General features: G+C 47.4%; 1 protein-coding gene across 1 annotated transcript; it reads right to left on the bottom strand.

The window, feature by feature from the left end:
* Positions 1-3,327: 3,327 nt before the first annotated feature.
* LOC144162190 (kalirin-like) lies at positions 3,328-27,504 on the bottom strand. The gene is made up of 13 exons (XM_077692665.1): positions 27,385-27,504; positions 26,494-26,651; positions 25,119-25,227; positions 20,595-20,958; positions 19,791-19,922; positions 19,559-19,711; positions 18,258-18,345; positions 17,504-17,555; positions 14,531-14,679; positions 14,319-14,460; positions 11,816-11,985; positions 3,713-3,932; positions 3,328-3,637 (listed from the first exon to the last, which is right to left on the bottom strand). Exons 1-13 carry the CDS (start codon positions 27,502-27,504, stop codon positions 3,563-3,565), a joined length of 1,932 nt encoding a protein of 643 aa, XP_077548791.1. The 3' UTR covers positions 3,328-3,562.
* Positions 27,505-27,936: the final 432 nt, after the last annotated feature.

Genomic DNA, 27,936 nt, shown 5'->3' with positions numbered 1-27,936 from the left:
TGAAGCAAAGCGCACAATTTTTCGGGTAAGAATTATTTTAAAACCATGATTAAATGCAAGAAAGAACAGAAGTGCAAATGAAATGATGCAGCCAACCTAACTAGAGGAAAAGACAAAAAAAGAAGTGCTGAAACCTGACGCATCGTCTGCTCAAACAACGAAAGGCGCAATATCTGTTGAAGAATTGCAAGACTAAAAAATTATCCTTTTGCTCGGCATCATTTAAGGTATCCTCGGTGTGCCTTGATTTCGAAGACTGGCAAATGAAGTTGCAAATGAAGTGGCAAATGCTGCTGGCAAAAACAACTGCTGAAAATACAGCTTATAAGTGGGAATAATAAAGTTGTACAAAGTTTAGTCCAAGTTTAAAAGAAACTTAAATCCAAAGTAGTTGTATTGGCTTTTTGCGGATGCCTTTTAGGGTAACAGCAAACTTCTTCGAGTTTACGTTTATAATGTGTCGATGCGAGCTAGTTGGTACATCATCATGTAAACAGAATATGCGCCAAGCACTACTGGAGAAAGGAAAACTGGCAGGAAAGAGGCGCCTTTTTCGTTTTGTTGAATTCTCTCGGGTTCGGGCCGGGTTCATATTTTAGAAATTTGTCGGGCTCGGGCCGTACTCGGGCTCAGCTTTTAGAAATTCGTCGGGCTCGGGCCAGGCTCGGGCTTACATTTTAAAAATTTGTCGGGCCAGGGCCGGGCCCGGGCCAAGTCCCTGTCGGACCGGGTCGGGCCGGGCCTAGAAATTGCGGCCCATGCAGTGCTCTAGGCCAGAGGGCACGGAAAACTTCCGGCGAGGGTTACCTCTCACGCGCTGTCTCACATGACTGGCTCCGTGCGTCGTTATTTAAATGTGACGTTCCTGCGTCCGCAGCCAATCACGTGAGAGCGCGTGTGTGAGACTCCCGCTCAATCAGAAATATATTTTCAGTTCTGTTCCGTCGTCTTTCGACCGAAAAGCTCGGTAAACCGGGAAAATGACCGGACTTCGATTTCTTGTACATTTAGACAGACAGCATATGCACGGTATCGTCTGTCAAGCACGTTGGAGCAACATACTCGTATTTACTAAAAACCTAAATTACCCCACCCCGCCATTTTTTTTCGTGGCCTAATCTTGACGAGATGGGTGCAAGGAATGTTTTATTTGGAAAACATTCAAATGAAAAAAAAAAAAAAAAAACAGGTACAGACAGTGAACCCACGGCTTACGTGGGATACTCAGTCCCCTGTATACGAGTCCGTTCGAATCCGTTGTGCAGCTTCGGCCGCCGCTCTCGGTATCCCCCAGCAGGTATTCTGCTCGGTTGAAGTGGTTGGCAATAGAAAACTTCATAAATTACTTGTACACGACGTCAACTGGGGTCCGGTTTCAAGCGCCTGAAATCTATCTTGTGATGGTTGCTCAGAAGAGGGGGTGCTAATGATTCGCATGCAAACCTTTTTTTCGAAACTTTTTTTTTGGAAAGTAGGAAAGGATGCTTATAATCCGGGGGTGCTTAAAATCGCGAAAATACGGTATATCAAGGGCGCGCACCCGTGGAGACCGCCGCCACGACGAGCTTATTGTTTTGTATTGTTTTAACAGCGGAACTGTTGTACAAGTCGTAAGTTCGGTCCCATTCTAGGCGGCGGAGCGCGCGCGTTTCTACGGCCTTCGCAAGAGTCCTAGTTCCTGCCTGCGGCCGCTGCGAAGACCCGGCGCTGCAGGCCCAGCCTGATGCGCGCATTTCCGGCGCTTTTGCTCTTTTCATTTTTCTCTACAATCTCGTCTACTAGCCTCCGCAGAAGAGTGGTGATGGCGTGTAGGAGAACACAGACGGGGCCACCGGCTCCAACCACATCACCGGCTTTCAATCTTCCGATAATAATTTCTGCGTCGGACGCTACGCATAGTAGGCGGCATCTATGTAATGCTCCCACCAGGACGATGAACCATTTTGCAATTTCTCGAATGAAATTACTGAAATAATTGGAAAATCAGACAGAGCACTAAATCACCCTCCCCCCTCCAGATTTTATCATTACCTTAATGGATCCTTGCTCTGACTTTTTCTGTTGTCCTGTTTTACTTATTTACTTTTTTGGTCCCTCACGTTATACGTTATCCCCCCCCCCCCCTTTCCTGAACTAAAATCCTGAGTGCTTTACTGTTGTGGGCGCAAAAGATTCGAAGCAAAATTTTGCTCTTAACGCGTGCCTCATTCTCCTTGGCTAATTTCAATGTTTCGGGCTCGTATGCAGGTTTGGAGTACGTTGCTTAGCGGCATACTTTAATTGAAATAGGTTACTGCTTAAAACTTCCACAGTGGCTATTAAGTAACCTTTAAAAACGCATGCCGGAGAAAAATCATCGCTGCTGGATAACAGTGGGTGAACTGAAGGGCACCAGGGAGGCTGGAAATCAGGTCATTTGGGGAGAACCAGTGAGATATCATAAAATTGTGCATAAAAAGCACGAGAGCTCGCTAAAAGCTAGCCAGTGGAACACTGGATGATTGCGTCAAAGAGAATTTTACAATACATTGCATCCAACGGTAAAAGCACAACTGCACCACCTGATTACAAAAATAATAAAATATTTGTCAGTTCGAACACTAACTAAAAAAAAATCATCTTCGACGTTACCGAATCAGCCACGTTATCTTCCTTGCGCAAGAAAAAAAAAACTGTTCGAGCTGGCGTAGCTTTATAGTCGGAAGTGCTTCCTTGAAAGTTTCGGTACGTAGCTCATGGATCGTAGTCCGCTACTCGATTGGAATTAGAGGGATTCTGAGAAATCTCTCAGAAATAAAACTTCCTGAACGCCTTCTATGACTGATGTGAACAATTTGAGGGCAGCTCTCCACAGGCTTGTGTTGATGGTAATATTAACGAGTAGTTATAGGCTATTCGTGCACTCCGTCGACTGCGTCCAGCTTCTCAGGTCATCCATCTTCACAGATTGGAAGCGCACTAACTTTTTCCTTGTACTTACCTTTACCTTTTATGGTGTCACTCCTCAATTCCCCCCCCCCCCCCCCCCCATTTTTATACACCCTTTCTCTTTCTTTCAGTCCCCCCTTTCCCATTTCCCATGTGTAGAGTAGCCAGCCGGACTTTCCTCTAAGAAATTAACGTCCCTACCTTTCCTGTAATGTCTTATTCTCCCCTCCTATCCTTCTTTTGCCCGCAGGGGTCACGGAAGCGGAATTGTTTGGAGAGACCCCCTCCACCCTCATTCGGCGGCCAGGAGTTATCGTTCCCTGGCAGTGGTCTCCGCTATCCGGACCAGACGAACGTGACAAATATGTCGCCGTTTTAAAACCTGAAAATTTTCAAGGTTTATTTTTCGTGACAAAACCAGACACAGACTTTCACAGACCAGCTGACAATGTTTCCCCGGTTGGCATGGAACAAATGAGCACAGCTTCTCTGTGACTCTAAGTGCAAATATGTACAGGAGGTGATGATCATTTTCGTGGGCTGCGGTCTTTGTCACGGCCCCGGCAGCCCTGCTGCCAGCACCTGGAAGAGACGCGTCTACAGCGGCATGCTGACTTCATGCCTTCACACGCCGTCACAGCATCCGATCCCTGCGCTTCACGAACTTTTGCAGCAGGCAAGAGCTCAGGCGCTGAGCTTTTGGTGCTTCCTGTGCAACGAACAGACGAGGGTTTGGAGGGACATCATTCAGCACCTGTTACCAATAACAGCACTGTTCGCTTACCTTGATCCAAGGATCCGCCAAGGCTTTGCTAGCGGACGGCCGCTTGTGGGAGTCCACGACCAGCAACTTGGAAATGAGATCGCGTGCCCGAGCGGAGATGGAAGCTGATGCAGGGAAGGCATATTCTGCAGCCTTAATTTTGGCAGAGGTTTCTTCCTCACTGCGGCCAAAGAAGGGTGACCGGCCAACTAGAAGCAGGTACAGCACAGCGCCTGTGCCCCTGCAAAGGAAAAAAAAAAAAAAAAGAACGGACGTCAGAAGAAAATACGACGCAAATAAGCAGAGCAAAAAAAAAAAAACAGCAAGAAATAACGGTACCCGTTTAGTACAAAAGTTTTACCCTGCCATATCAACGAGGATTAATGGGTGACAACGTATGTTTCAATTCAATCTATACGCCCTTCAATGTTAGTTGTGTACTCCTCGTGAAGTCTTCCGAGTCGGCTGTGCCTTTCAGACTGCTTTTCCGCGCCTTCCCCTTGGCTGAGTCCATTTCCGGCACCCTTCTTAATAAAATTCTCGTTTTTCTTTTAGTTTACCAAAACATTGCGGCTGAATTTTACTCCGTAACTGACGAGTAAATGCGTTATAAACCCTCCTTGCTATCCTCTCACATTTGCCAAACGCAACACATTTGCTGTCATGAGCCCGAATCCGTTTGTGTCGCAAGGTTTTTTTGCCCCGGGATTTTTAAACAATCAAATTTTGTCCGCGACAAAAGCTGAAGATATGGAGAGATTTAACAAATAGCATAGTTATGAAACCCTGCGTACAGACACTGCTGAATGTTGATTAAACAGCGCAAACTAAACGGCACGAGAAAGGGGCACACAACAGGAGCGCTACAACAACTGAAGTTTTATTGCGCACTAACCTGTGCGACCTAACGCACTAGGGCTTGCGCACTAACCTGTGGTGAGTGCGTTTGGTGAGAGTTGAGCCTGTGGTGCGTGTGTTTGGCACGTAGTCTACGTCACGGCTGTGGTTAGTGCGCAGGCTCAACTCTATATGTTTTCATGATCTTCAATAAAACTTCAGTTGTTAGTAGCACCCATGTTGTGTACTTCTCTCTCGTCCCGTTCGGTTTGCGCTGTTTAATCAAAATCAATGTATACCAACCTGCCCAGTTTTCGACCTTGCTTCACTGCTGAATGCACACAGAGCACGCAAACACAGAAAATACAAAGGAATAGGACTCTCAGGGTTGACACTTTTGCGTGTTCATGCATATTTGCAGGAAATTGTGGCGGTGAAAATACTACAATTTGTGCTTATATTTTTGCGCAACAACAAAATTGTAGCTCAACTAGGAGGGAGCGAAATATAAGAATTTCAGAGTTAATTCCTTGTGCAATGAAAGTGGTGAAACACGGAATGTGAAGGGAGGACACAGATACAGATAACATCAATCCCGCTTTTACAGGCACACCGTTGAGACGGTGGAATTAAGCAGCTCCCCACCAAACAAATCCTACTCGTGGTTTTATTACCGCTTTGTTAAGCCTGTACTAGTGCTTGCACTGGAAGCTACTGTACAAAAAATTACAGATAATACGCAACGCGTACACAGTAGAAAACAAAGTTTTAAGGCAAATTTTTAAGTTTCTTGGGTACATTGCTCTTTTTAATTTAGATGAATGATCTTCCTCTCTGTTTAACTTCTTCACAATGCATACTGTATACTGACGACACCACCATCTCTAACTGCCATCAAAACGTGTGTACCTCAACTCAAATGATCCAAGCTGACCTGTTTTCCCTCGAACGATGGTGTCTCCTCAACAAGTTATCTATTAACGTACTTAAAACTTGCTGTCTGCTTTTTAGTTACCCTCAAAGAAAAATTTACGCCATCCTTTCCCTCTATATTTAAGGCGATAAAATTGAACTTCGTCGTAGCACTAATTTTCTTGGGGTAATAGTCGATTCTCACCTTAATTTTCCTGAGCCCGTCACCTTCATTTCAAGTAAAGTTACGTTTGGTATCAGAGTTTTTATTCGAGCTAGACCATACTTGCAAACTCTTCGAACTTTGTATTACGCTTTTGTCCACAGTCACCTAAATTACTGCATTTCTTCTTGGGGTGGTGCGTACCATACTTACATCGCATCATTAATAACACTGCAGAAACAAGCGTTACGCATCATTACATTTTCCCATCGACAAGCAGAATCGTCCCCATTGTTCTATCAGCTGCGTGTTTTGCCCCTACATCAACTTTATAGTTACAGCATTGGTATTTTCTTTTTAATATTTTTTACGATCACCTTACTTTAGATAATTTCCCTCAACGCATCACTTCTAATCTCAATTCAACGCGCTTTTCCTCACGCCAGAATCTGCTACTTCCGTGAATACACACTAACTACGGTAAACATACGATTCGATTCTCCGCCATTTCACTCTGGAATTCACTAACCCCGGATATTAAATCTTCTAATTCACTACGCGCTTTTAAATCTAAACTAAAAACTTTCTTGTTAGGCCCTTCTGTTTGATTGAATTGTAACTGCAGTATTCTGTTTGATTGAATTGTAACTGCAGTATTATGTATTTTTGTTAATGCGGCATTCGTATCCCAATTTGTGAATAATCTGGAGTTGTATTCATTGTTTTTTATTGTTCCTGGTTCTTAGTGTAATATTTTCTTTCTTTGGTTTTTGTATTCATCGTTCTCTATTTTATGCTGAGTGTTTATTTGCTGATATTGTATCTACTCTTGCTTGTTATTTATTCATTTTTTTATTTTACAATCATCATGGATTCTTACCTTGGGACCTCCCAGTGCCTCTGTACCCATTCACGTTTCATGTTCACGCTTTGTAAATAAAATTCAATTCAATTCTATTCCTGCGTATGGTGCAATGTAATTGTGAGCGATTGTGGCAAATGAACTGAAGTTCTTGGTCACTGGAGCCTTAGGTTTGCGCCTTCGGCGAGCTCTCGCAAAGACTCCACAAATTACCATTGATAGTTTCGCAAGACGGCTTTCTATCAACGTGAACAAGGTATTTGGCTACGTTGGCGAAAGCGTGCACCCGGCTGGAGGTTGGAAAATGAGCCTACAAAACCACACAAGCGCAAAAAACCTAGGGCATCTAACTAAAAGAAATGGAATGCACTTCTGCTGTTTCGCCTTGAACCGCGAAACGCACTAGCATTGCTAGCATTATCGGGCCGCGTTCGCATTGCTTGAAAACTATCCAAGGCAGTGCAAACTTCCCGCTGCTGATCTGACGCCATCTGTTGGCGCACCGCCTTATGATCCCCGCGGTTTCAGTGGGTGCCACACGGTGGCGAAACGGGATTTTTCGCTCACGCAATTTTTTCTCTCACGTTCAATGTCGCCACCGCCGCCGCCATGAAGAGAAAATGCAAGTTTGGTTCATTCGAAAGATTGCCTCGCAAACTTCACTAAAATAAGCAGCATAATGAGGAAAACAGAGAATGGGCATGCGACAACCCAGCTGGTTTTTCACACTGAAAGTTTGCTGCGATTGGCTGAGGCCGAAAAAAATCTAACAGAAATTGCAACCGTTTATCTGGTATTATAAGTTTGCAGAACGAGCTATTTGCGCTTAAATTAAGTGCACATCCTTTTTATAGCAGTAAGAATCTTGGGCTAAGCAGTCGAGTTTACGAACGAACCTATGAACGTAAACTAGCACTATTGCGTACGACGCGCCCTATGCCGGTTGACGCTGCACAGCCGTCAAGCGCGTTAGCTTGTCTCAACGTTTTTAGAAAAACGTTGGCTTGTCTTACATGACACATGGGTAACTGGCCGAAGCGGCACTGGCACTTACGTGATCTTTACTGCCGAGTCATACACAACACTTCACGACGCGATAACTATCAAGCATTAACAATAAGCTAGGTACAAATCCGGTCAGAAAAACAAACAAACAAAAAAACGTGTGCGGACAGTGGTTCTTCAGCGGTATTGTTACGGCATCTATGAAGCGAGAAGGTAACCAGGCTAACCAAATTTTGTTTTGCCATGAATGGCAGCCCTAGTCAACATACTAACTTTTGTTTCATAAACCTCCCTGAATACGTCATTGTCGTCGTCAAGAAACACATGATGCGGCGGGAGAATTAACATTTTGGCCTAAATTGTTTAATATCTGAGCGAATAAAGCATCCTTTGCTGCTGAACAAGAGCTGGGGACGCTATAAAACCCCAACTCTTCCAAATAAAACCAACTTCTATTTTGTTTTTAGGGCCCCTTTAACGCTGCGGGTAAAAACAGTGGCAGGAACGGGAATTGATCAAACTCAGGGACACGCGGTGGCAGTCAAGGAACGTAACCACGCCAACGTCATGCGGAAAGCGCTGTTCGAGGTACACGAAATATGAAGGGAAGCGTGCTAAGAAAACAAAAGGAGAAAGTGTCCCTCGAGTGGCTCCATAGCGGGTGCCTAATAAAAAAATGGAAGCTGCTTAGCTCAGCTGACCTTGGATATGCAAAGCAGAAGCTTGGCTTAGTCTAGTTGAGTCTTGGTTTCGCTCGGTTAAACCTCTGATGTAGCTGTACTGCCGACCACGGCTCAAAGCCGTTCGGCCCCGTGCAACGCTCACAGGAGGAGGCCCGCGCGGCGTTCATTCACGGCGAACGCGCCGTTCCTCTTCGCCGGGCGCGAGGCGAATCACGACGACCGAGCGGCGCATGCATGGGAGGCTGCGGGGGTGGTCGGCTGCCGATCAGCTGGTCGCCCGCTACCGCGGCGGCGGCCGCCGCTCATATGACCAGAACGACTGAAAACGAGGCCTTGTGCGCAGCGCCGAAAGCGAGCCCGGCGAATCACGCGATGTGCTTCGAAGGGTGTGTCGCGGGGTGTGTGTTTCCGGTCAATAGGTTAACTGTGCATACTCCGCGAAACCGCTGAACGAAAGTAGTAAAGCTTTGCTTTAAAAAAAAAACGCGCACTCCTCAATATAGTTTCAACCAGAGGTATAGAAACACTGCATTTTGGACATGGTTGGGTGCTGCTTCACGGGCGATTCGCACGATGGCAGAAGCTGGCCTAATACATGTAGTTTGAAGCTGATGCACAGAAATTAATTGTCTGATAGCAGTGGCGCCACTGTCAGCGCTACATAGTCTTCGTTGTCCGAATTGTTCAATCGCTCGCCAACTTTTGTGTTCTCACCTCACAAGAAGGTGCTTAGGGAACCCGTGCTACTTACCGTACTACACCCGTCTGAAGTTTCGTTCTAACTGGATGTCACATTCGCGACACTCTGGTGCAAGAAGACGCAGACACCAGCGAATGAGGAGTGTTTTGGCGTTGAACCGCTCACGGAAGCTGCTTTTGGTTCGCATTCAGTTCCTATAATTGGGTGCTTCCTTAAAAGTACTTGTAGTGAAGTACCCTTTACAATAACTAATCCTTTTTTAACGTTAGGTCTAAGAAAGCGAGAATATTCAAAATTATGAATGCGTATATATCGAATAGATCTTGTTATTCAACTCTTATTTATTCCAAAACATTTTATTTAATGTTTCAATATCTGGTCCTTATCGAACACATGGCCGTGCTACCCATATGCGGGTTAGAATAAACTTCTTAACATGCTGTGGACGATTGCTACGCACGCTGTAGCCCCAAAAGTCAGTATCAAAGGATAAATCGTGCCAGTTTCACGCTACATTTTCCCATGTCTGGGTTATTCAAGAGTTGAGAGTACCTTTGCTTGTAAACATCATTTCGTGTTCCAAACATAATATAATCCAGTGGAAAATATTCGTACCTTGATTCGACGCTCGAAACTAGTTTTTTATTAAATAGTTGCATTCGATTCGACCACAAAATTGTACTATTCGTGCAACTCAGATTTCGTCCCGCCATGTCTTTTGTAAAGTTGCCTTTATCGCTATGCGCTATTCCTTGCAGCAAAGCATTCCTTACAGGTTTGCAGGGCAGGTGCATTGCTGGTGCGACAGCCCTGGGAAGTCCGCCCTGTACAGCTGCCGGCTGCCGGACATTCAGTAACAACGAAAGCAATGCTGTGCGGGATGGCAGCTCCTATTCTGGTAGTTCCATAACGTCAGTACTGCGGCAACGAACACGAATAGTAGAGGCGACAACCAACTGGACATACGCCGCATTCACGAAGCGCTCTGGGAAAATGCCTCCGGAAGCCTTTGCAACGATTGAAAATGTTGGCCTTGATTGGTATGTACAGTGATGCGTAAATGAAACATGACCACGCCCACCCACAAGGTAAAAAATAATGGATTCTGGGATTCAAATTATGGCATGTTTCTTTTAAGGATTTCGAAAATGCTGGCCCCGCGCTGCAGTACCGATAATCCGGTTAGGTGGAGAAAAAACACGACCTTTGTGAGTTCTGATTCAAATTTTCATGTTCGCGCTTCAATTTTCTTTTCATAGTGCGCTTCTTCTAGGCCTTTTGGCAATATTAAGCTCTGTGAAGTTGGGCTCACCATTGAGGCTGCTAATAAACAATCAAGCACGCAAAAGGCATTCATACGAACAGTGTTTCTCACTGACTGAAAAAAGGTCGCAGCGTGAGACCGGAGTGACCGTGTTTTTTAGCGCAACCAACAAGCTAAGCGGTTTGTGTGGCAAAATAAACTAGGAAGAAACTGCCACAAAATCCTGCCCCCCCCCCCCAAAAAAAAAAATGCACGGCGATTCGTTCAATGCCAGTTGGGTGTAGTGTATGACGTTGCGCTGTCTTGCGGAATGTTGTATACGGGCCAAACAAATCGTCTGAATTAATGGCTGTGACAACATGTACGCACGCACATTGAAGAATGGTGCATGCAGTGCCGTTGTCCTTCACTGTTTGGAATCTTGTCCGCCATCAGTCAGCACACAGAATGATAGACGAAGTGGCTGGCAGTGGTCATTAAAACAAAAATGCTCAGAAAGCGCTTTTAGATGCGACTGCATCTCATTCACTCGCCTTGTCCCTCCATACATCGTCGTTGTCCGTCCACACCCCTCCCCCATTCTCCTCGCCGCGCGAGCTGCGCTCTCCGCCGCTCACCCCCTCTCCTCTCCGATAGCGAACACTCTCTCGCGAGGGGCATTGGATTGGATTCGATTGGATTGGCTTGAGTTGGCTTGGATTTGATTGGATTTGAATTGGATTGGATTAAAGTGAATTGTGTTGGATTGTGTTGCGTCATAGCCGCGCCACGTTGCGTCATAGCCGCGCCAGGGGGTTCACGGCACGTTTCACGCGATGGGAGAATCAACCTAACGGAAACAACAACGGAACCCCCTATGCGTCGCATCTACACAGGGGTTCCCGCGAGGGGAGGTGGGAGTAATTTTTTCTGTGGATTGCACAGCTTGTACCAACATGATCGACCAGACCGTACACTAAAAAATAAACCGCGAGAAATACCACTTGTTTGCGATAAAAATGGTACCATTGTTGTAGGCACAAAGCAGTATTTTTAATGAACCAAGCTTGTATTTTGTATTCACGGCTCCCTTAAACGGGCGATGCAGACAACACAATTAAGTTTGGTTCATTTGAAAGATTACCTCATTAGAATCATACTGACACCATTTTTAACGCACACTTCAGTCAAATAACCGATATAATTAGTAAAAAGGGAATGGCCGTGCAACCCACTAGCACATTTCCCGCAACAGAACATATGATGTCAATGTGCCCAGCTGTGCGATTGGCTGAGGCCGGCAAAAGCGAACGCGAATTAGGCACGGCTTATAAGTATCATCTTGACGAAACAGCGTAAAAAAAGGGGACACTAGGGGAGAAAAACGACAGGACGACGCTGCGTCGTCCTGTGGTTTTTCTCCCCTAGTGTCCCCGTTTTTTACGCTGTTTCGTCAAGATGATACATAACCAGTACCAACTCGCCCAAATGTTGATCCTTCTACGGCTTATAAGCTTGCCGAACAAGCTATTTGCGCATAAATGTCATGCATATTCATTTTACAGCAGTACGAGTGGTGCGGTAAACAATTACCGTGCTCTAAAAAATAAACCGCGAGAAATACCACTTTTAGGCACAAAACAGTATTTTTAATGAACCAAGCTTGTATTTTGCCTTCACGGCCCCCATAAGCATTAAGCAAATGCACGCAAGACTCACCAGAGATCTGTGCGGGTGGCCAGTGGGTTGCCCATGAGCATCTCTGGCGCCATGAACTCAGTGGTGCCGACGATTGACATCCGGCATTCAGCTCCGAGCACTTTTCGAGCATCCCCAAAATCGATCAGCTTCAGCACGTCGCTGCACTCTTCCACCAACAGGTTCTCGGGCTGGCAGCGGAGAGCAAGGACAAGAGCAATTTAGGCACGTGTGCTTCAGCAAGCGAAATCCACTAAAATTCCATGGAACGTTCAAGCGACACTGGGTTCCTGGCAAAGCTGTATCTTCGTAAAAGTCACACAGTGCAGTGCTTCTGTGGGCTGCATTTTTTATTTCAAACATACTCGTTTGCAGAAAAATGCTAAACAGACCTACAACTGCACACAAAATGAAAGAAATAGCTCTAATAATTTCGCGATTACTCGTAAGCATTATTATCCGAGTAATATTCCTAAACAGCCCTTACGTTGCACTTGTGCGGTTGTGGCTGGCGAGGTTATCTAAGGCGCTCCTCTGCACGTTTATGCACGTTTAAATCGTAATCATTCTTTGCCGAGCACCCCAGCTGCCAAATGTGTATCTGCAAAAAATGCGTAATTTTCGAAGCTACATTTAATCATTACAATATTGTAAATATGGATAACTTGTTTTAGGAAAACAAGAACAAAAAATACAAACAAAAGCAATGAGAAGGGAAGTAACGAAGTTGCACATGTCTAATCTACCGCCCTCACGTGATTAAAACAAAAAACAACAACAAAAAACCACGAAAAAGCATTAACCATACAGCGAGCTGTATTTGCACGGAAATGCATATATATATATATATATATATATATATATATATATATATATATATATATATATATATATATATATATATATATATATATATATATATATATATATATATTGAAAATATTGTTTCGTTATAACAGTGTAAATGAAGATTTCTTGTCTAGGACAAACAAGAAAAACAAGGATCAAAATTGAGAACTGAAAATGAGCTAACAAAATAAAAGTTCCGTCACATCTAGTGCCCTCATGTGATTAACTAAAGAAATGGAAATCGCCGCAAAAGACACCACCAAAGAAACGTAAGGTATGCGATACAGGGAAGCAGTGTAAGACCGCTTGCACAATCGTAGACATTTTTTGGAATTTCTGTACAATTTATCGCGAAGCTTTCTATGTTTCATTGATTGCCCGAAAAATGCGCTACGCGAAAGCCAACTTTCTCTGACGATGATGATCGCGGGTACTGATGATGATCGCGGGTACTGTGAAAAAAATTGGGCTCATCTCCCCACGAGGGAGACTCGAGTAAATGCGTCGCGTAGGGGGTGGGTGTATTGCGTTAACGTTAGTGTTTGGGGGGTGGTGGTGGGGTGGTAGTGAATGTGTTAACTATTATTGCTTATTACTATTAATTATTATTTCTTTCATATATTAATTATTACTTTCGTGATTTTGCGACTCGAGTCCCCCCTCGTGGAGAGATGGGCCCACTTTTTCTTTTTTTTTGTGACGCAAGAAGTGAAGGCAAGGAGTAGGTTGTTGTAAGTCGTTATTTATTTATTTGTTGCTGTTGTCGTTGTATTGGACGCTGAGAACGACGGCTCCGCTTTATATACCTGCCAGGCGCGTTGGAGGGAGAGGAGCACGGGGAGAGACGCGCATGCGCACACTTCCGTATACATGCACTCGACCCTCCGCGCCGCTATCGCGCAGCTGTCACGTTGCTCGCACGCCCCTATCACGTGTACAGCACGCCGCTAGCACGTCTCTATCACGCAGCTGGCACGCCGCTAGCACGCCGCTATCACGTGCACACCTGTTACTCAGCACGCCGAGCGCGGGGTACAGGTGCGCATGCGCGCGCAGACGCGCTCCTCACGCACCGCTGCACCTTTTGTTGAGAGCGAGGAGGGTACGGGGGAGAGACGCGCACCTGCGCCTCCCCGCGACGCGCATGCGCAGTGAGCGTGTGGATGCCGCCGCCGGCGGTCGAGGGACATCGTGCGACTAAGAAACGCTCCGCGTTTAAAATGGTTGAAACGTGAAGGTTTCTCTAGTCCAAAGTCCAAGTCCAAATCGTTACGCCTAAAACACACTGCAGGAAAGCCAACTTACACAATGGGTTCCCACAAATACACGTCAAGCGCCTCAAGAAAAAAATACTTCCTGTGGTCGGAGCCAAATCTGGGTTCCTTGCGTCACGAAGCCGAAGTCTATCTGATTGCGCCATTCTGACAGAGTCGAAGCAGTTTGGATTTTGGACTTTGACTTTGACTCAGGCTGCATGGGAGAAAGCTTCGCAATTTAACCATATTTCTCTTAAGAAAGCGGCTTTTGATTTTTTTTGTATGTGGTAACTCTGTCAATGTTTGAGGGTGAAAATTACGGGAACTATGCTGCGCGAGACATATACCATCGGGAGCCCTTTTAGGCACACATCATATGACCGACTCGTATTTCATCTTCTCGTAGCGCCGTCTCCAACCTTTATGTCGAGGTGCGCGATGCCGGACAGGTGCAGGTAGTCCAGGGCAGCCAGCAACTGCGACAGGTAGTGCGAGACCGTGTGCTCACTGTAGAAGCTCCCCTGCATGCAGATGTGATCCAGCAGCCGCAGCCCATCGATGCTGCAAGGGGGAAAAATTGCGATATTTTCCCTTTCAACGCCATTACGCAACTATCCAAACTCATACGCACAATGGGAAGATGAGAATGTAGTTTATGGGAGTGATGTAGCAGTCGAGCGGCTGCACCAGCCCTTGGTAGTCGAGCCCATTCAATATCAGGCACTCGTGCTCCACACTGGCACGGGACTGTTGCATGGAGTGGATAATTTTCGCAGCCACCTGCGAAGTGAAAAAGCAAGCAGTAAAGTCTCCGGACGGACACTGGTGAAAAGAAGGTACCATCCACAAGCGGTTCTGTCACATCCAAATTCATGAAACCGCACCCACTCCTACGAGGTAGTGGAAATTGTTTAAATGACCCGGGCTATGCAGTGAACGTGCTTGTAGTCGTTGCTGCTTTCCAGCAGAACAAACATTTTAGTGAGCAAAGTTCGTTGTATTTCCTGGTGTGTTCCAATCTATTTGAGGGGGAAATTGACGGATTATATATATAAGGTAGTTTTGAATAGACTAGATCTGAATTTATTAGTTCCAAAGATGCAATTGTTTATCTTTTACTTGCGGCTGCTCTGTGCCCTGTTGCGACCGTGTCATCCCAGCGCTGACACCAGTTGTTGCGACCGAGTGGGGGCACCCGATCCGAGCTCCGTGGCCTTCGACATACGAGTGGTAGCGTGTATGATGCGAGCGGCCAGCCGCTGTTGCAGCCGTGAAGAAGTCCAGAAGCCGTAGGCTAACGTAACTGTTTACTTCATAGCGAGAGGTGAGCCGAAGCCAAAGAACAATGCCCCGACGGGCGAGGTTACAATACAGGACTCGAGCAGAGTGCAGCATGGATTCGCTGCTCAAACAGGAATGGGTTATAGCGCTTGGGCGGCTTCTATTTATACCCAAAAGCGGTAACGGTCAAAACAGCCTTCCCTCTGCATTTTGCGCACGCCACGAGAATCACAGACACACACAACGCTCTTTCCAGAGCTCGTAAGCAGTCGGTAGCCTCGGCGCACGTTGAGTCCGAGAGAGGGGAGAGAGGAGGACTCCGCTGCGATCGCGGGGCCTCTGTGTCCTTGGGACGGGTCTCGACGTGCCGCTGGCAACCGCCGGACCTTGAAGCGTGTTGAAATCGAGGCGTCTGGCCCAAGCTTGTCCCGACGTGAATCATGAGTCACCGACATGGTGGCGCCTGACTGCTGAAAGGCGCACGCAGTGGCTTCGCCGCACAGCCGAGGCGTGATGCGGGAAAGTACGGCGGCGCGGGTCGATTCGTAACAGCACCGATGTATGCAGTATCTTAGTGATCTAGGTTGCAGAAGTGTAGAATTTGAATGTATGCAGTATCTTAGTGATCTAGGTTGCAGAAGTGTAGAGTTTGAGTTTATTTTCAGAGCTCGACGCAAAACAAAACTATGTGCCCATTCACAGTCGTCATTAAAACTGACACAATTGCGTTGCCCTGGTTTGTGATGTGGTTTGATTGTACGCAAGCCTTTTAAGTTTTAGTACTTTTAAATTCAGTATCACTGCCGATATGGTTTTGTTCCTGCATAACTTAATTGTGTTGGATCAATTGGCTAGCAGTCTGGTAAATAGCGCCAGCACTTGTGTCAGCACAGACGGCGTTACTGCGAGGCCGATAATGATAACAAATGCGTACAATATTGCAGAAAGAATTCAGACCTAGTCCTTTGAACTCAAAGTTGTACACTGATAAAGTGATAGACAATATTTGAAAATCTCTTTAGTGAGTCTCGGAACTGAATCTCGTTCCATCTGTTCAATCATGTGCTCAATTATTGGTGACAATGTTCTGATTATTAAAAGCACTACGTGTGCGCTTAACCTAAGGCTACGTAAGGTAACTCAACAGCTCCAAACTTGCACGAACACACTCACGCACACGTGCACACGCTGTACGTACACTTGTATATCGGTCTCTGTGTGCGTGCTTGTGCGCGCGTGCACTTTGGTTGCATGCATGAAAACGCACTTCGAAGGCAGGTGATGGGCACCCGCCACAACGGAGGAATACCCCGTATGGGTATGCACCTTATACTGCTCGTGTGTAAAGAGGACTTAAGTATCCTAGCGAGGTGTAAGATGGTTTCGTGTGGAGCTCGCCAACACCATAACCTAGCCAAGGGACGTTATCCTTATTAGCCATATCCTCATCATTATGACTGTGACGTTGCTAGTGAACGAGAATTCAAGATACCCGTCAACCGCTAGCATATATCAAAGCTAACCTCGTGATTACTATGGTGCTCAAGACAGAACTGGAAAACGCAGAGTAAAGTGGATCGCCAATCTTAATTGTGTCAGTAGAGACAAAAGAATCCAAGCCACCGGGCAAGGATCATTGTTAGCATTGAGTTTGTGAAGAATGCATAACAGACAGCAGGCACTGATCCTCTGCCATCGCTCAGTGCTCTTATGTTCCATCCTGGGCCATGGGCCCATATTACAATATCTATATATCCGTACTATAAAAAAATACATAAAGTACACGAGGAAGTAGAGGGGAGCGCAGCCTCCCTTTTTATTCTTGGTATAGCATAAGACGCATTATCTGAATGTCGTGGGTCCGGGTCCCACTTTGGGAGCATGCTTTTCTCCGCTTTCTCTCTGCACACTTACCTTCTCTTGCCCTCTTTAAAAGCTTCACTGCGCAATGAAAAGCTATAGCGGTAGGCTAGGCTACAAGAAAGAGTCACAAAAAGCTGCGCGTAGTTGGGATCTAGATCTTTAGACAGCGCCGTTGGAAGGGTATAACCACGTATTGGTAAGGAGCCCACTCCATAATACCACTAGAATCAATTCCTTTGCTTGCGGCAACCCAATATATTATTATCGAACAAATCTCCAGCTTTGAACTCCCCATCTCCAGATCACTCGCGGTGACCTTCTTCTCCAAACAAGTGTTCATATGAATAAACTGTTTCAGTCGTGCTTCTAATTGAGCGGAGACCGCGAAGCCATGGGGCTCTTAGTTACAGACAAAAATGAAATACTGAACAAGCAGAGGCGAGAAAAAAGGCCCTCTTACCCTTTCACCTGATTCACGGTGGATGTATTTCTTTACCATGGAGAACCGTCCCCTGAAAGGTTGGAAAAAGTTATTTGGGTGATTCGGACAAACGCCGTCATAATTATGCATCGAAACCACGTGAAGAATTATCCTTCTATTACGAAAGGGACAAAAAGTGTTGGCAAAAAAACTCAAACTGGGTTCGCGAGGCAACCTGAAAGTTGAAGTGATCACGTACGCACGCACGTGTGTATGTGCGTATGTATGAATTAATGTATGTATGTATGTATGTATGTATGTATGTATGTATGTATGTATGTATGTATGTATGTATGTATGTATGTATGTATGTATGTATGTATGTATGTATGTATCTATGTATGTATGTGGTGAGAGATAGACTTGCACAACTATTTCGCCTGAAACCTTTCTTCTACATTTTTCCCTCTCAGAAGCTTGGTACAGACTAACTGGCCGCAATGTGACTCCGTATAGAGCCAAACAGCCCACCTCATGTGCATACGGAACAGTACCCGGGATTCGTTACTGACAGTGAATTCCATAAATGCTGGCAGGAAGTAACTCACGCCTTTGTTTCCCACGCAGAACCAACACACGCTCTGCAAAACTCTTTGCATCTAGCATCTGCTTTGTCGCATATACATTAAGAAACAAATTTGAACTAATCACGTAGATGCGCCACATCTCTTCTACGCACCTGCTACACGTATTCAGTTTCACGAGGAATGTAAAAAATAAAAATATAACTAACCTTCCGCATTCTGCCACCGCGACGAAGTCTTCTGGAAAATTTTTTCTCTTCCACTCGACCACTCCAGAATCGGATACGAGGGCATTACCTAAACAAAGGGAGGATATAACATTCGCACGTATTACACACGCTTCGTGCACGGCTGCAGCGTACACCTCAGTACCATAAATAACAACGAGGGCCAAATGAAGTCTCAGCGTACACACAGCGTTCCCGGGGGAAGCTTGAATGTTCACACAAGCAGTATCCGAGAACCTCTGCGAGACGTGCACAGTTTAGTCTGACAAGCGTCCCCCGGGTGCCGGGAACAGGGAAGGAGCATAGCCGCCTTATAAGAATAGGGTGAAGCGAGGGGCTCGCCGTCCATGAAACAGTGGAAGTGTTCCCATTTAATAAGCGCACAAAATCTACTATTCCCCCTTCTCCTGGAAGAAACCAGACATTGAGGACTACTGCCCCCTGCCCATCACACATCATCCCCAGATGTTACACGGAGGTGCCATAGCCATAACTGCTGCTTCTCGCAGGACAGAAGCATCGCTGTTGCTTACATTTCGTGGGTAGGATACCAGAGCTAACAGAAGTCTCATTAACAGGGGCAGTCTCGGCAAGCGGAACAAGTTTAACCGCTTCCTTAAGGTTCCTTTCACTGAGATGGCACCGTAGTTGCGGCGCAAGTTCGAGCTCCTCACAGCACCTTCTTTCTTGTACGGGTAAAGAAACCTGGTAGTGATAATAACAGGTTGAGAAAAACGCATTACGTTCGACAAAACAAGAATGGGGCCACTCAACTCGTGAAGGAAAGAAAGTCCCCCTGCAAACCTCGTGGTCTTGTTGGAACTGACGTCAAAACTTGTGTATTTGATACACTTCATTAAAATAGGCGATTTGTAGGACGCCAATGTTGGAGCTAATATCGAAACTGGACTGTTTGATATACTCAATTAAAATGGTCAACCTGTAGGATTTCCAAAATCCTGTAATTCGTCAAGTGAACAGCTGGTTCTATCGGCATAACGTGGAAACGCGCAGATGTTAAATATTTCTGAGATCTGACAGCCTCCTAACGTACAGGTTTATAACTGGTTAATTTACAGGCTAAAAAGTGGATGAACAGTTGTGACTGCCAGCAGCACCAAGGTATGCGACGCGCTTGTCGCCGGGACTATCCAGGCGCCTGATGTAGAGTATGCCAGACCGAAGGGCACTGCCTTGCAAAGCGACATATACGATGTCTCATCATTCTATGCTGCGTTCATGGCAGAAATCGTTCCTTTAGGACACCAAGGGAACACAAGCACCTGTGACGGTGATCGCCTCAGACGGTGGGCCTGGATTGTTCATTCCAAGCTCTGAGTAGCTGACGACGCGGAACACGAAGCAGCCGGGATCGCAGTGGATGACCTGAGAGCAGAAGGCGGTGGGGGGTCCAGCCGGCTCCCAGCACTCAAGGCCTGAGTTAGGGAAGGGACAGTTCTACTTGTTGCATTGACCATAGCAGTTCAAGCAACTACGAAAGTGGTAAGACATTACCGTTCACAGTTTTCTCAAGCACGTATCCAGCCATCGGAGCGCCATCACTTTCATGAGCCGCTTCCCATTTGAAATGAAGCTTGGTCCCTCGGGCATAAACCAGGTTTGGTCGTCCAGGCTCACTTGGACTTCCTGGCAGAGCATGAAGGAATGTTTGTACGTTTTGTAGTATACACGAGCAACTGCGATTGACATTTTGTTAGCATCGAGATTGTCGCGTATATGCGGTATGAAAAGCTTAATACCACTTAACAAAGTGCAGTTTCTCTGATCTCTAGCTGCTTGATATCGCTTCTGCTTCAAGCAGCTGAAGCCTGTTTTGCTGGCGGAAAAAAAAAAAGATTGACGACGATTAATGCAAATGGCTGGATGTTTTACCGCAGACTCTATACTCGCACAGATGAATTTCTTGAAACACTACAGTATTACGTGCACCAGAGAACTTTGCGATCTGGTTGGTGAGGGGTGTCGTGAGTGCAGGCAAGCTTCATAGCAGTCCTACAGAATCTGCGAAAAGATGCACGAACGCGTATGCAAAATGTTTCTTTGAACGGCAGTTGAAAACCACGGTTGGTGAAGTCAGCTGCAGAGTACCAAGCGGAACTCCGAGTTTATACTCCGCCACTTATAACACGGCAGTGTATATCCTACGCTTTCCGCGCACTACGTATAGCTAGACAGAAGTAGACCATGCACAGCAGCGTTAAATCGTGCTTCGCCACCGATTTACAAAGGCTCACCGCGCTTGCGCCGCTGAACATTACGTGCACTACGTGCACCGTCTTTCGAATTTGGCGCTCCCACCTGTCACGATTAGGCGTGCGGAGACGACCGCGGCCTTAGCTCCGTCCGTGTAAAAACAGCAGGCGTAGATTCCGGCGTCCGGCAGGCCGCAGTTTGCTACCTCGAGTGTGCTCGAACCGTCGGCACGAAGCCGCGCCACGAAGCGATCGGCCAGCGATCGCGACGGCGCGCAGCCCGTAGGCGGCTCGAACTCCTGGGACGCGCCCATACGGAATAGCACGTTCCTGGAATCGTCAAGTCTGGAGGCCCGCACCCAGCTACCATCCAGAAGGTGCCACGTGGCTGCAATAGGCGGTGACGCACCGGCCTCCAGCTGACAGCGCAGCACGGCAGTGGTGCCCGGAGCGGCTGTCACCACCACACTCTGCAAGGGGACACACGCACACTTCTGTTTTCAGTTATTGGCTGCTGCGTTCTTGGCTGCGCGAGCTCCAAGCTAGCCGTTGAATGGCTCAACAACAACAATAAAAGAAATGCCAGCCCCGCCTTCCCGAGTTCTCTAGTTCATTCCACAAGCTGCATGGAGCAGGCTACATTGTTGTCAAAATTCCACCCACTGAGCACGACAAGGGGGCCTTGAAAGGACATTTCCTTCTCCCCTCTCGGCAGGTGCAACCGCAAAGGCCTCGGCGCCTTTGGTCGCTTCATTCACGGTGAATTGGGCGCCCTGAGTGGGAGGACTATTGACAACCCGCCGCGGTGGCTCAGTGGCTAAGGCGTTGTGCTGCTGAGCACGAGGTCACGGGTTCGATTCCGGGCCGCGGAGGCCGCTTTTCTGATGGAGGCGGAAAGCAAACACGCCCGAGTGTACGAGATTTCGGCGCACGTTAAAGATCCCCAGGTGGTCAAAATTAATCCGGAGCCCTCCACTACGGCGCGCCTCATCACCTGCGTTGCGTCGGCGCGTTAAACCCTACAATCAATCAATCAATCAATCAATCAATCAATCAATCAATCAATCAATCAATCAATCAATCAATCAATCAATCAATCAATCAATCAATCAATCAATCAATCAATCAATCAATCAATCAATCAATCAATCAAGGACTATTGACAACAATGTAGCTTCCACAGTACTGCACGCAAATTGTGGAATGAACTATCGAATTTGCTTAGTTTGAGCGTCTGGAACACCACTGTGTGACGTGATGCTGTGGTGGACATGACGGAAAGTCTCCATAATCGCTCCCAGAAGCAAAAGTACAGCCACACACTCTGCCGTCACCTCGCTGATCTCAATTAACACATTGAAGCCCACACTACATATCGCATGCATGCAGTTAACAATGGGACACCCTGACCGACTGCACGGAGAATCAAATGCCAGTTCCCCAGGGCGATAACGGGCGCCAACACATCCATGCGGCCCCATTTCCTCGCAACATGCACAATGACTATTTCAGAGAGAGGCGTATCGTCGACGTTAAAGCCCTCCAGGCCAGCAACCCTGACGTCTGCTACGTAGATGCTGCCGCTGTTTTCCCCATGATATCGGCGTTAGCTACGGCCATTGTGTCTGACTCCAAAGCTGCCATCCGTAACTACGCAACAGAATGGGCTTGAACCCAACTTACCAAGCAGCTAATCTCATACGCGCCGGCACTGGCAACACACTTCAACACGATCGCCTGGTTTTAACACCAGCCCACTCTCCCCTCGTGGGAAATGAACTGGCTTACGAGGCAACCCAAAATTTCGGCAACCGGGATGACCTCGGTGGAGATCTTGAGCCAATCAAAACGGGAGCGAGGGGCAGGCTGGCCACCCACCGGGATATTACCCAACATTCAGACTCAGCCACCTTCTTTATCCAGCAGCACACCCCATCTTCGAAATGATGACCGTCTGTCGCATGGTCAATACTTTCCCACAACCCACTCTAGTACCACAAATCTTTCAAGACACAGACCGAAAATGATGCACTGTTGCCGATTTCCCTCTTCTCTTACGCACATTGTGTGGGCTTGCCCACCAACAACCCTCCACATTAGCTACGCCAACAGCTGCCCCTATTACTGAGCGATGGGGGGGGGGGGGGGGGGGGCGTTAGGACTACCAGCCCAGCACCCATATCGCAAGTCATCATGCCAGCGAAGGACGCCGCGAGAATCCCTGGGCTCCTCGCCGACAGCACTCTCGCAGGGCTCAACCCACCTTAGCGAGCAATTTACCATAAAGTTTACCTCACCTGAAACAGTCGAGGGAGGTGAGCGACACTCCAACACTTGGACGCCATGGCCTGCATTCTTAAATTACGATTACGATGATGATAATGACAGACGCCTCATGGCGCCCCTACATTCTGTACCGAGGCTGGCTTGGCGCCACTTCTGAATGTAAAGCAATGCATAACATTTCGCATAAGCGGAACCGTTATGAAAAAAAAAAAAACTGCCAGGTGTCCTTAGATGTCGCTCAAGAGACGCGAACCAGGACTCTGGTTCACGTGGTATTTTGGGTGCATTTCGGGTCCTAACCGTTTGAGAAGCCATGCAAGATACAAAGTTCCATCGACATCAAAACCGCGTCCGCTCGTGCTACGAAGCAGCCGGCGTCGAAGCGGTGGAGTGCGTGCACACATAAAGTTATTTTGTGCACTATGGCCAAGGCCAAACGGGGACGTGCGCGTGCCTTATAACAGGAAGACACCGGCAAAGCTGTCGTTCCAGCAGTCATTCAAGAGAAAGATATCGCTATTTTTGGTACGTTGCGCGTCCTCACATTTTGGGACGACTTTGAGACGACTTTTTTTCTAGGTCAGTCAAGGTGAGCTCCCAATGAGGGCTTCATTTATTTGTTGCTTGTAATTTGAGGGAAAGAAGAGGAAATGAATGCACTGAGGATGTTACTGAGCTCGGCAGGGAGCTCAGTTGCATACAACACAGTGCGAGAGAGGGCAAGTAGAGGGAAAGTGAAAAGAAAGAGAAAGAGAAAAAAAAGATAGGGCTAAGGCAGCCCGGGCTACAGCCGCTGTGTTAGAGGCATGCACGCGTGACAAGCCTTCAAGAAGAAAGCAACCCGGTACATGTATCGCGGCTACCTCATCATCATCATCATCATCATCATCAACAACAACAACAGCAACAGCCTAAGAATGCACTTGGGCAGCGCGGGACAGGAGCAGGTGGAGGTCAGTGGGAGAGGCCTTCGTTCTACAGTGGACCTATAACTAGGCTGTTTTTTTTTTTTTATTCCTCTGATGCCCTGGGGCAAAATGGCGCAATGGGGCCCATATTAACCAGACATGACAGCATATGCGCCGCACATGTGACGTTAACGTGTAACCAATACCACTGCTGGCTACAAAATAATGAAGGATATGATTCTGTCCTCCATGGGTTTCCGAGAGTCCACGAAAACGTAATTGGTAGATTGCATGAGCTGAGAGGGGTAGTTTTGGGCTAAAAAAGTAAAAAAAAGAAACACTCTTAGAGCGCCGCCGTACGGCGCTCGAGACACTGACTGCTCTAGACTTTATAGCCATGGCTATATATATAGTGGCATTCGTATTTTTAAGGCTGGGCTGGCGCAGCGTAGATAGTCTGGCATAATGGTGCAGCGGTTATGTCTTATAGAGCTCCGCGATCTCAATGGTCGAGGTTCGAGTCCGGCGCTTGTGGGTTTAAGTTTTTTAGTTGTTTCGAAAACTGGTTTCTTTATTTAGGTTAATATTTGGTTTTAAAGCGTTTTAGATGATCGGTTCTATTGATTCGATAACGCTACTTTAGCTTAGGTTACTTTAGCTTAGGTTAGATCAGGTTATGTTAGATTTGGTTACGTTACGTTATGTCGATCAGGTCAGGTACGTAGGTTAGGTTACGTTAAGGAAAGTCTGGCGTTTTCCTTAACGTAACCTGGTGTTTTCCTTAAACGAAAAATAGTGCCAGACGAACAGTTACGCAAGATAATTTGAGCAGACCTCATTTTGTGTTGTGCTTATAGGGACGTCCGACGGCACTCTGGACACAGCGTAAAGAAAAAAAGAGAAACCATAAAAAGAAAACTCTTAACGCATTTTATATCGAGTCCTCATCCTTCGGCATGCCCTAAAATAATTCTACTTAACATAAGTAGAGGTTTAAAGAAACGGGTGATTTAGAAAGCGGATCTCATATTTAGCCCATTCAAGGTGACAGCCTCGAAAGCAAGAACATTTGGTCCGGGAAGATTCATTCATTCATTCATTCATTCATTCATTCATTCATTCATTGAAAATTTTCCCGGCGATTTTCGGGATGCATCACTACGAATCTCCGTTGAGTTGAAGATTATATAGGCATAATTACGTTTCTTCTTCACCTCAGGGCACTGCTACCTACCTATGATGGGGACTGGTAAAAGCCTGAAGGCTGAGGGCGTAGCCGTTCTGGGCGTGCTGGTGCCAATGAATGTGTGAATGAATGAATGAATGACTCAATGAATTTCACTTTTACGGAAAGAAATCGCGCTATCTTTGTATTCTTGTTCATCTTTTCGTGTTCGCGTTTTATTAGTCCATGAGTGTACATGTACTATACTCGCCTCGGCGGTAGAAGCATTTTCTTCAATAGAAAGGGACGCCTCGTCTTGCGACTTGCGGTGCTTCTTGTCAGCCCTGGAGCTCTTCTTCAGACGCAGCGACCAGGACCTTCTGCACAGAACGACGGTGGCGTATACATAGGTCTTTACACGTAAATATGGACTCGAATGGCGCTCTGCGTACTTCCTCCTGCCATCAAAGGAGCTTGTACAGAAGGAAAGGGAAGTACCAGAGAGCTCGGTCGGACCCATGGTGGAGGGCCTCCAACGTCGACGAAGGAATTAAGGAGGACATTTTTTTTATTTTTCTCTCCCGTGTAGCGCACCTTGGACGAAAAAAAGAAATGTTCTGCGCACGAACAACAAGCACACGGTTTCAGCAACGTATTGCGGCAATTAAAGCACGGCGACAACTGTAGCACAATCCTTGACACAGTATTCGAATCCTCTCGATATTTCGGAGAGGTCCGTTGTGAAACTGGAGCCGTTAGAAGCCCCCGTTCACCCATGTTCCCGAGTGCTCATGCAGGCAGGCATGCAACAAAACATGTTTGTTTGTAACTTGCGATTGCGCATTACTTCCTAGTTGGCCAGCTGAATGAAACTCGGAAGGCTAGTGTTTTATTCTAGCGGAAAAACGTGGGGCTGCCCGTTTCCCTCTCGAAGAAGCCCGTGTATTGAGGGCAGACGGGAAGTGCCGCAATAATTTCACCTCCGCTGTGAAATATGACAAATGCCACTCGGCGTAATGACAGAGTCACCGTTGCGGTCAATATCAGTATGATTTTTCCCACGTTACCTACATCAGATTGAGAGCTTCGAGAGAAAGCAGAGACGGGATTTTTTTTCGTGTCGACTACTTTTTTTTTTTTTTCTGTGACACACAGGCGTAAAATGTTTGGATAAGGTGCTCCTGCCCAGGGGTTCCGTAAGAAAATGAGTGAACTGTACATCACGGACGCCATCTTTTCTTTGTTGAATTAGTGGGTCAGTGACTGCAGTTTGTTTCTAAAACACACAGCCGACTGCGGTCTTACATTTGTATTCGCCGGCTGTGCCAATCCCGCTTTTATTTCTTATTTAAAACACGCTCTCCGTGCTCGGTCTTCAAATGTTGCTGTACTTCGTATGACGAACACGGTTCCCCCTCTGAAGCTTCAGTGTTTCGCCAACTAAGAGTGGAAATTTCGAGACTGGCGAACAAGGCTGAAACGACGGAGATGCGACCGAGCGATATCAGCGACGCGAATTATGGTTGGGGCTCGCAGGTGGTACTTTTCGCTCACCGATCCCTCGTTCCAGCTGGCTTTGCACCAGACTGTTCGTGGCGTTGCGAGCACCGCATCTTAAAGCGCCGATTTTCCCCGACACAGCTTACCCATTCCTGAGGTCGACCTGGTCGTCAGTTCTGTGGGCACCCGACGTGAAGCTGGCCACCCGGCGCCACGTGGACGGTCGATCGTCGGGGCTACGGCTGCGCGCTCTCTCGTCGTCGTCAGCCGCAGGCTCCAGGGCGATTCCCGGCAAGGGCCCCGTCTTCTCTCATGCGACAGAGCAAAAATGGAACCCCTCTTAACGCCACCACAGGCGGCTCGGATCGGCGGCAGCCTATCTCGCCACCACACAAACAATCAATCAACGTAACAGCGAGGCTGAGGACTCTAAGAAAATCCTGTGGTTCTGCTTCACCGCAATGCACTTGAGCGACCAATCCATACAGCCAACAATGAAATTACGGTGAAAGTGGCGCGAGCCTTTCTAAAAACCAACGTTATCCCGATGTGCTCATCTCCCCGAACGCCCCGCGCACTGCGTTGCAGTCCTCGGACATAACTCCCCTCACAGTACAGCCACTGCCACCATTCTAACCTCTAACATCACGACGGCGGAGGAGGCGGCTATTGCCCTCGCGCTTTCCCAGCGCCCCACCCCCCTCTACGTCCTCTCCGATTCGCAGACAGCCATCCGCCATTTTCTCCGGGGCAACATCTCCCCACAAGCCCTGAAAATTCTGACCACCCATCCCCCAACCGACACCGTGTGCCTGCTGTGGACTCCAGCCCACACAGGCGTGGGCGCTAATGAGGTGGCGAACGTACGTGCTCGTGAACTAGTAGACCGGGCCACCGCTTCATCTACGCCTACACGCGGTGCCCCTTCCGGTAGCCCCGCCGGGCTCCTGCATTACAGAGACATCACCCTTCACTACCGCCTCCTCCGCCGCCAGTACCCTCCACCACATCCCCAACTCACCCTAGACGCAGCTCACTGCCTGCGCGTCCTCCAGACCCACACCTTTCCACACCGCACTCAGCTCATTCACACCCACCCACACCTCTTTGACTCCCCAACATGCCTTGCCTGCGGGGCCCTCGACACGCACTATCATGCCTTGTGCGAGTGACCAGCAGACCCCTTCCCCCCCCCCTTCCTTCCCCCTCCCTCTGGGAGCAGGCGTTGCGCGATCCGGAGGCATCGAGTCAAGGCTTGGTTTGGTGACCACCCGGGCCCTGGCGGTCGCGGCGGCCCTGTGGACCGTCCCCACCCCCCTCACCTGATCCCTGAGCATAAATAAAGTTGTTTCTCTCTCTCTCGGTACGCTTCAAAGCGTGTGCGGCTTCGAGCAGGTTTTCTTGTGCACGTGGAAGCTACACATTCGGCGTGACAGTCCTCCACATTCATGCAGTTCCAAGCTAGACGCGGTACTCTCTAGATTTCACTTGGCGCAACATTGGAGGCTGTCCTTTATTACGTCCCTGAATAACTACAAATATGTTACAGGCAACGCCTTCTATTATGTTCCCAGATGTGGAATGCTGCG

This window comes from Haemaphysalis longicornis, unplaced genomic scaffold, assembly GCF_048455015.1.
Source record: "Haemaphysalis longicornis isolate Haplotype H1 unplaced genomic scaffold, Haemaphysalis longicornis Haplotype H1 scaffold_1, whole genome shotgun sequence".
NCBI classification, from domain to species: domain Eukaryota; kingdom Metazoa; phylum Arthropoda; class Arachnida; order Ixodida; family Ixodidae; genus Haemaphysalis; species Haemaphysalis longicornis.
This window is presented reverse-complemented; position numbering and strand designations above follow the sequence as displayed.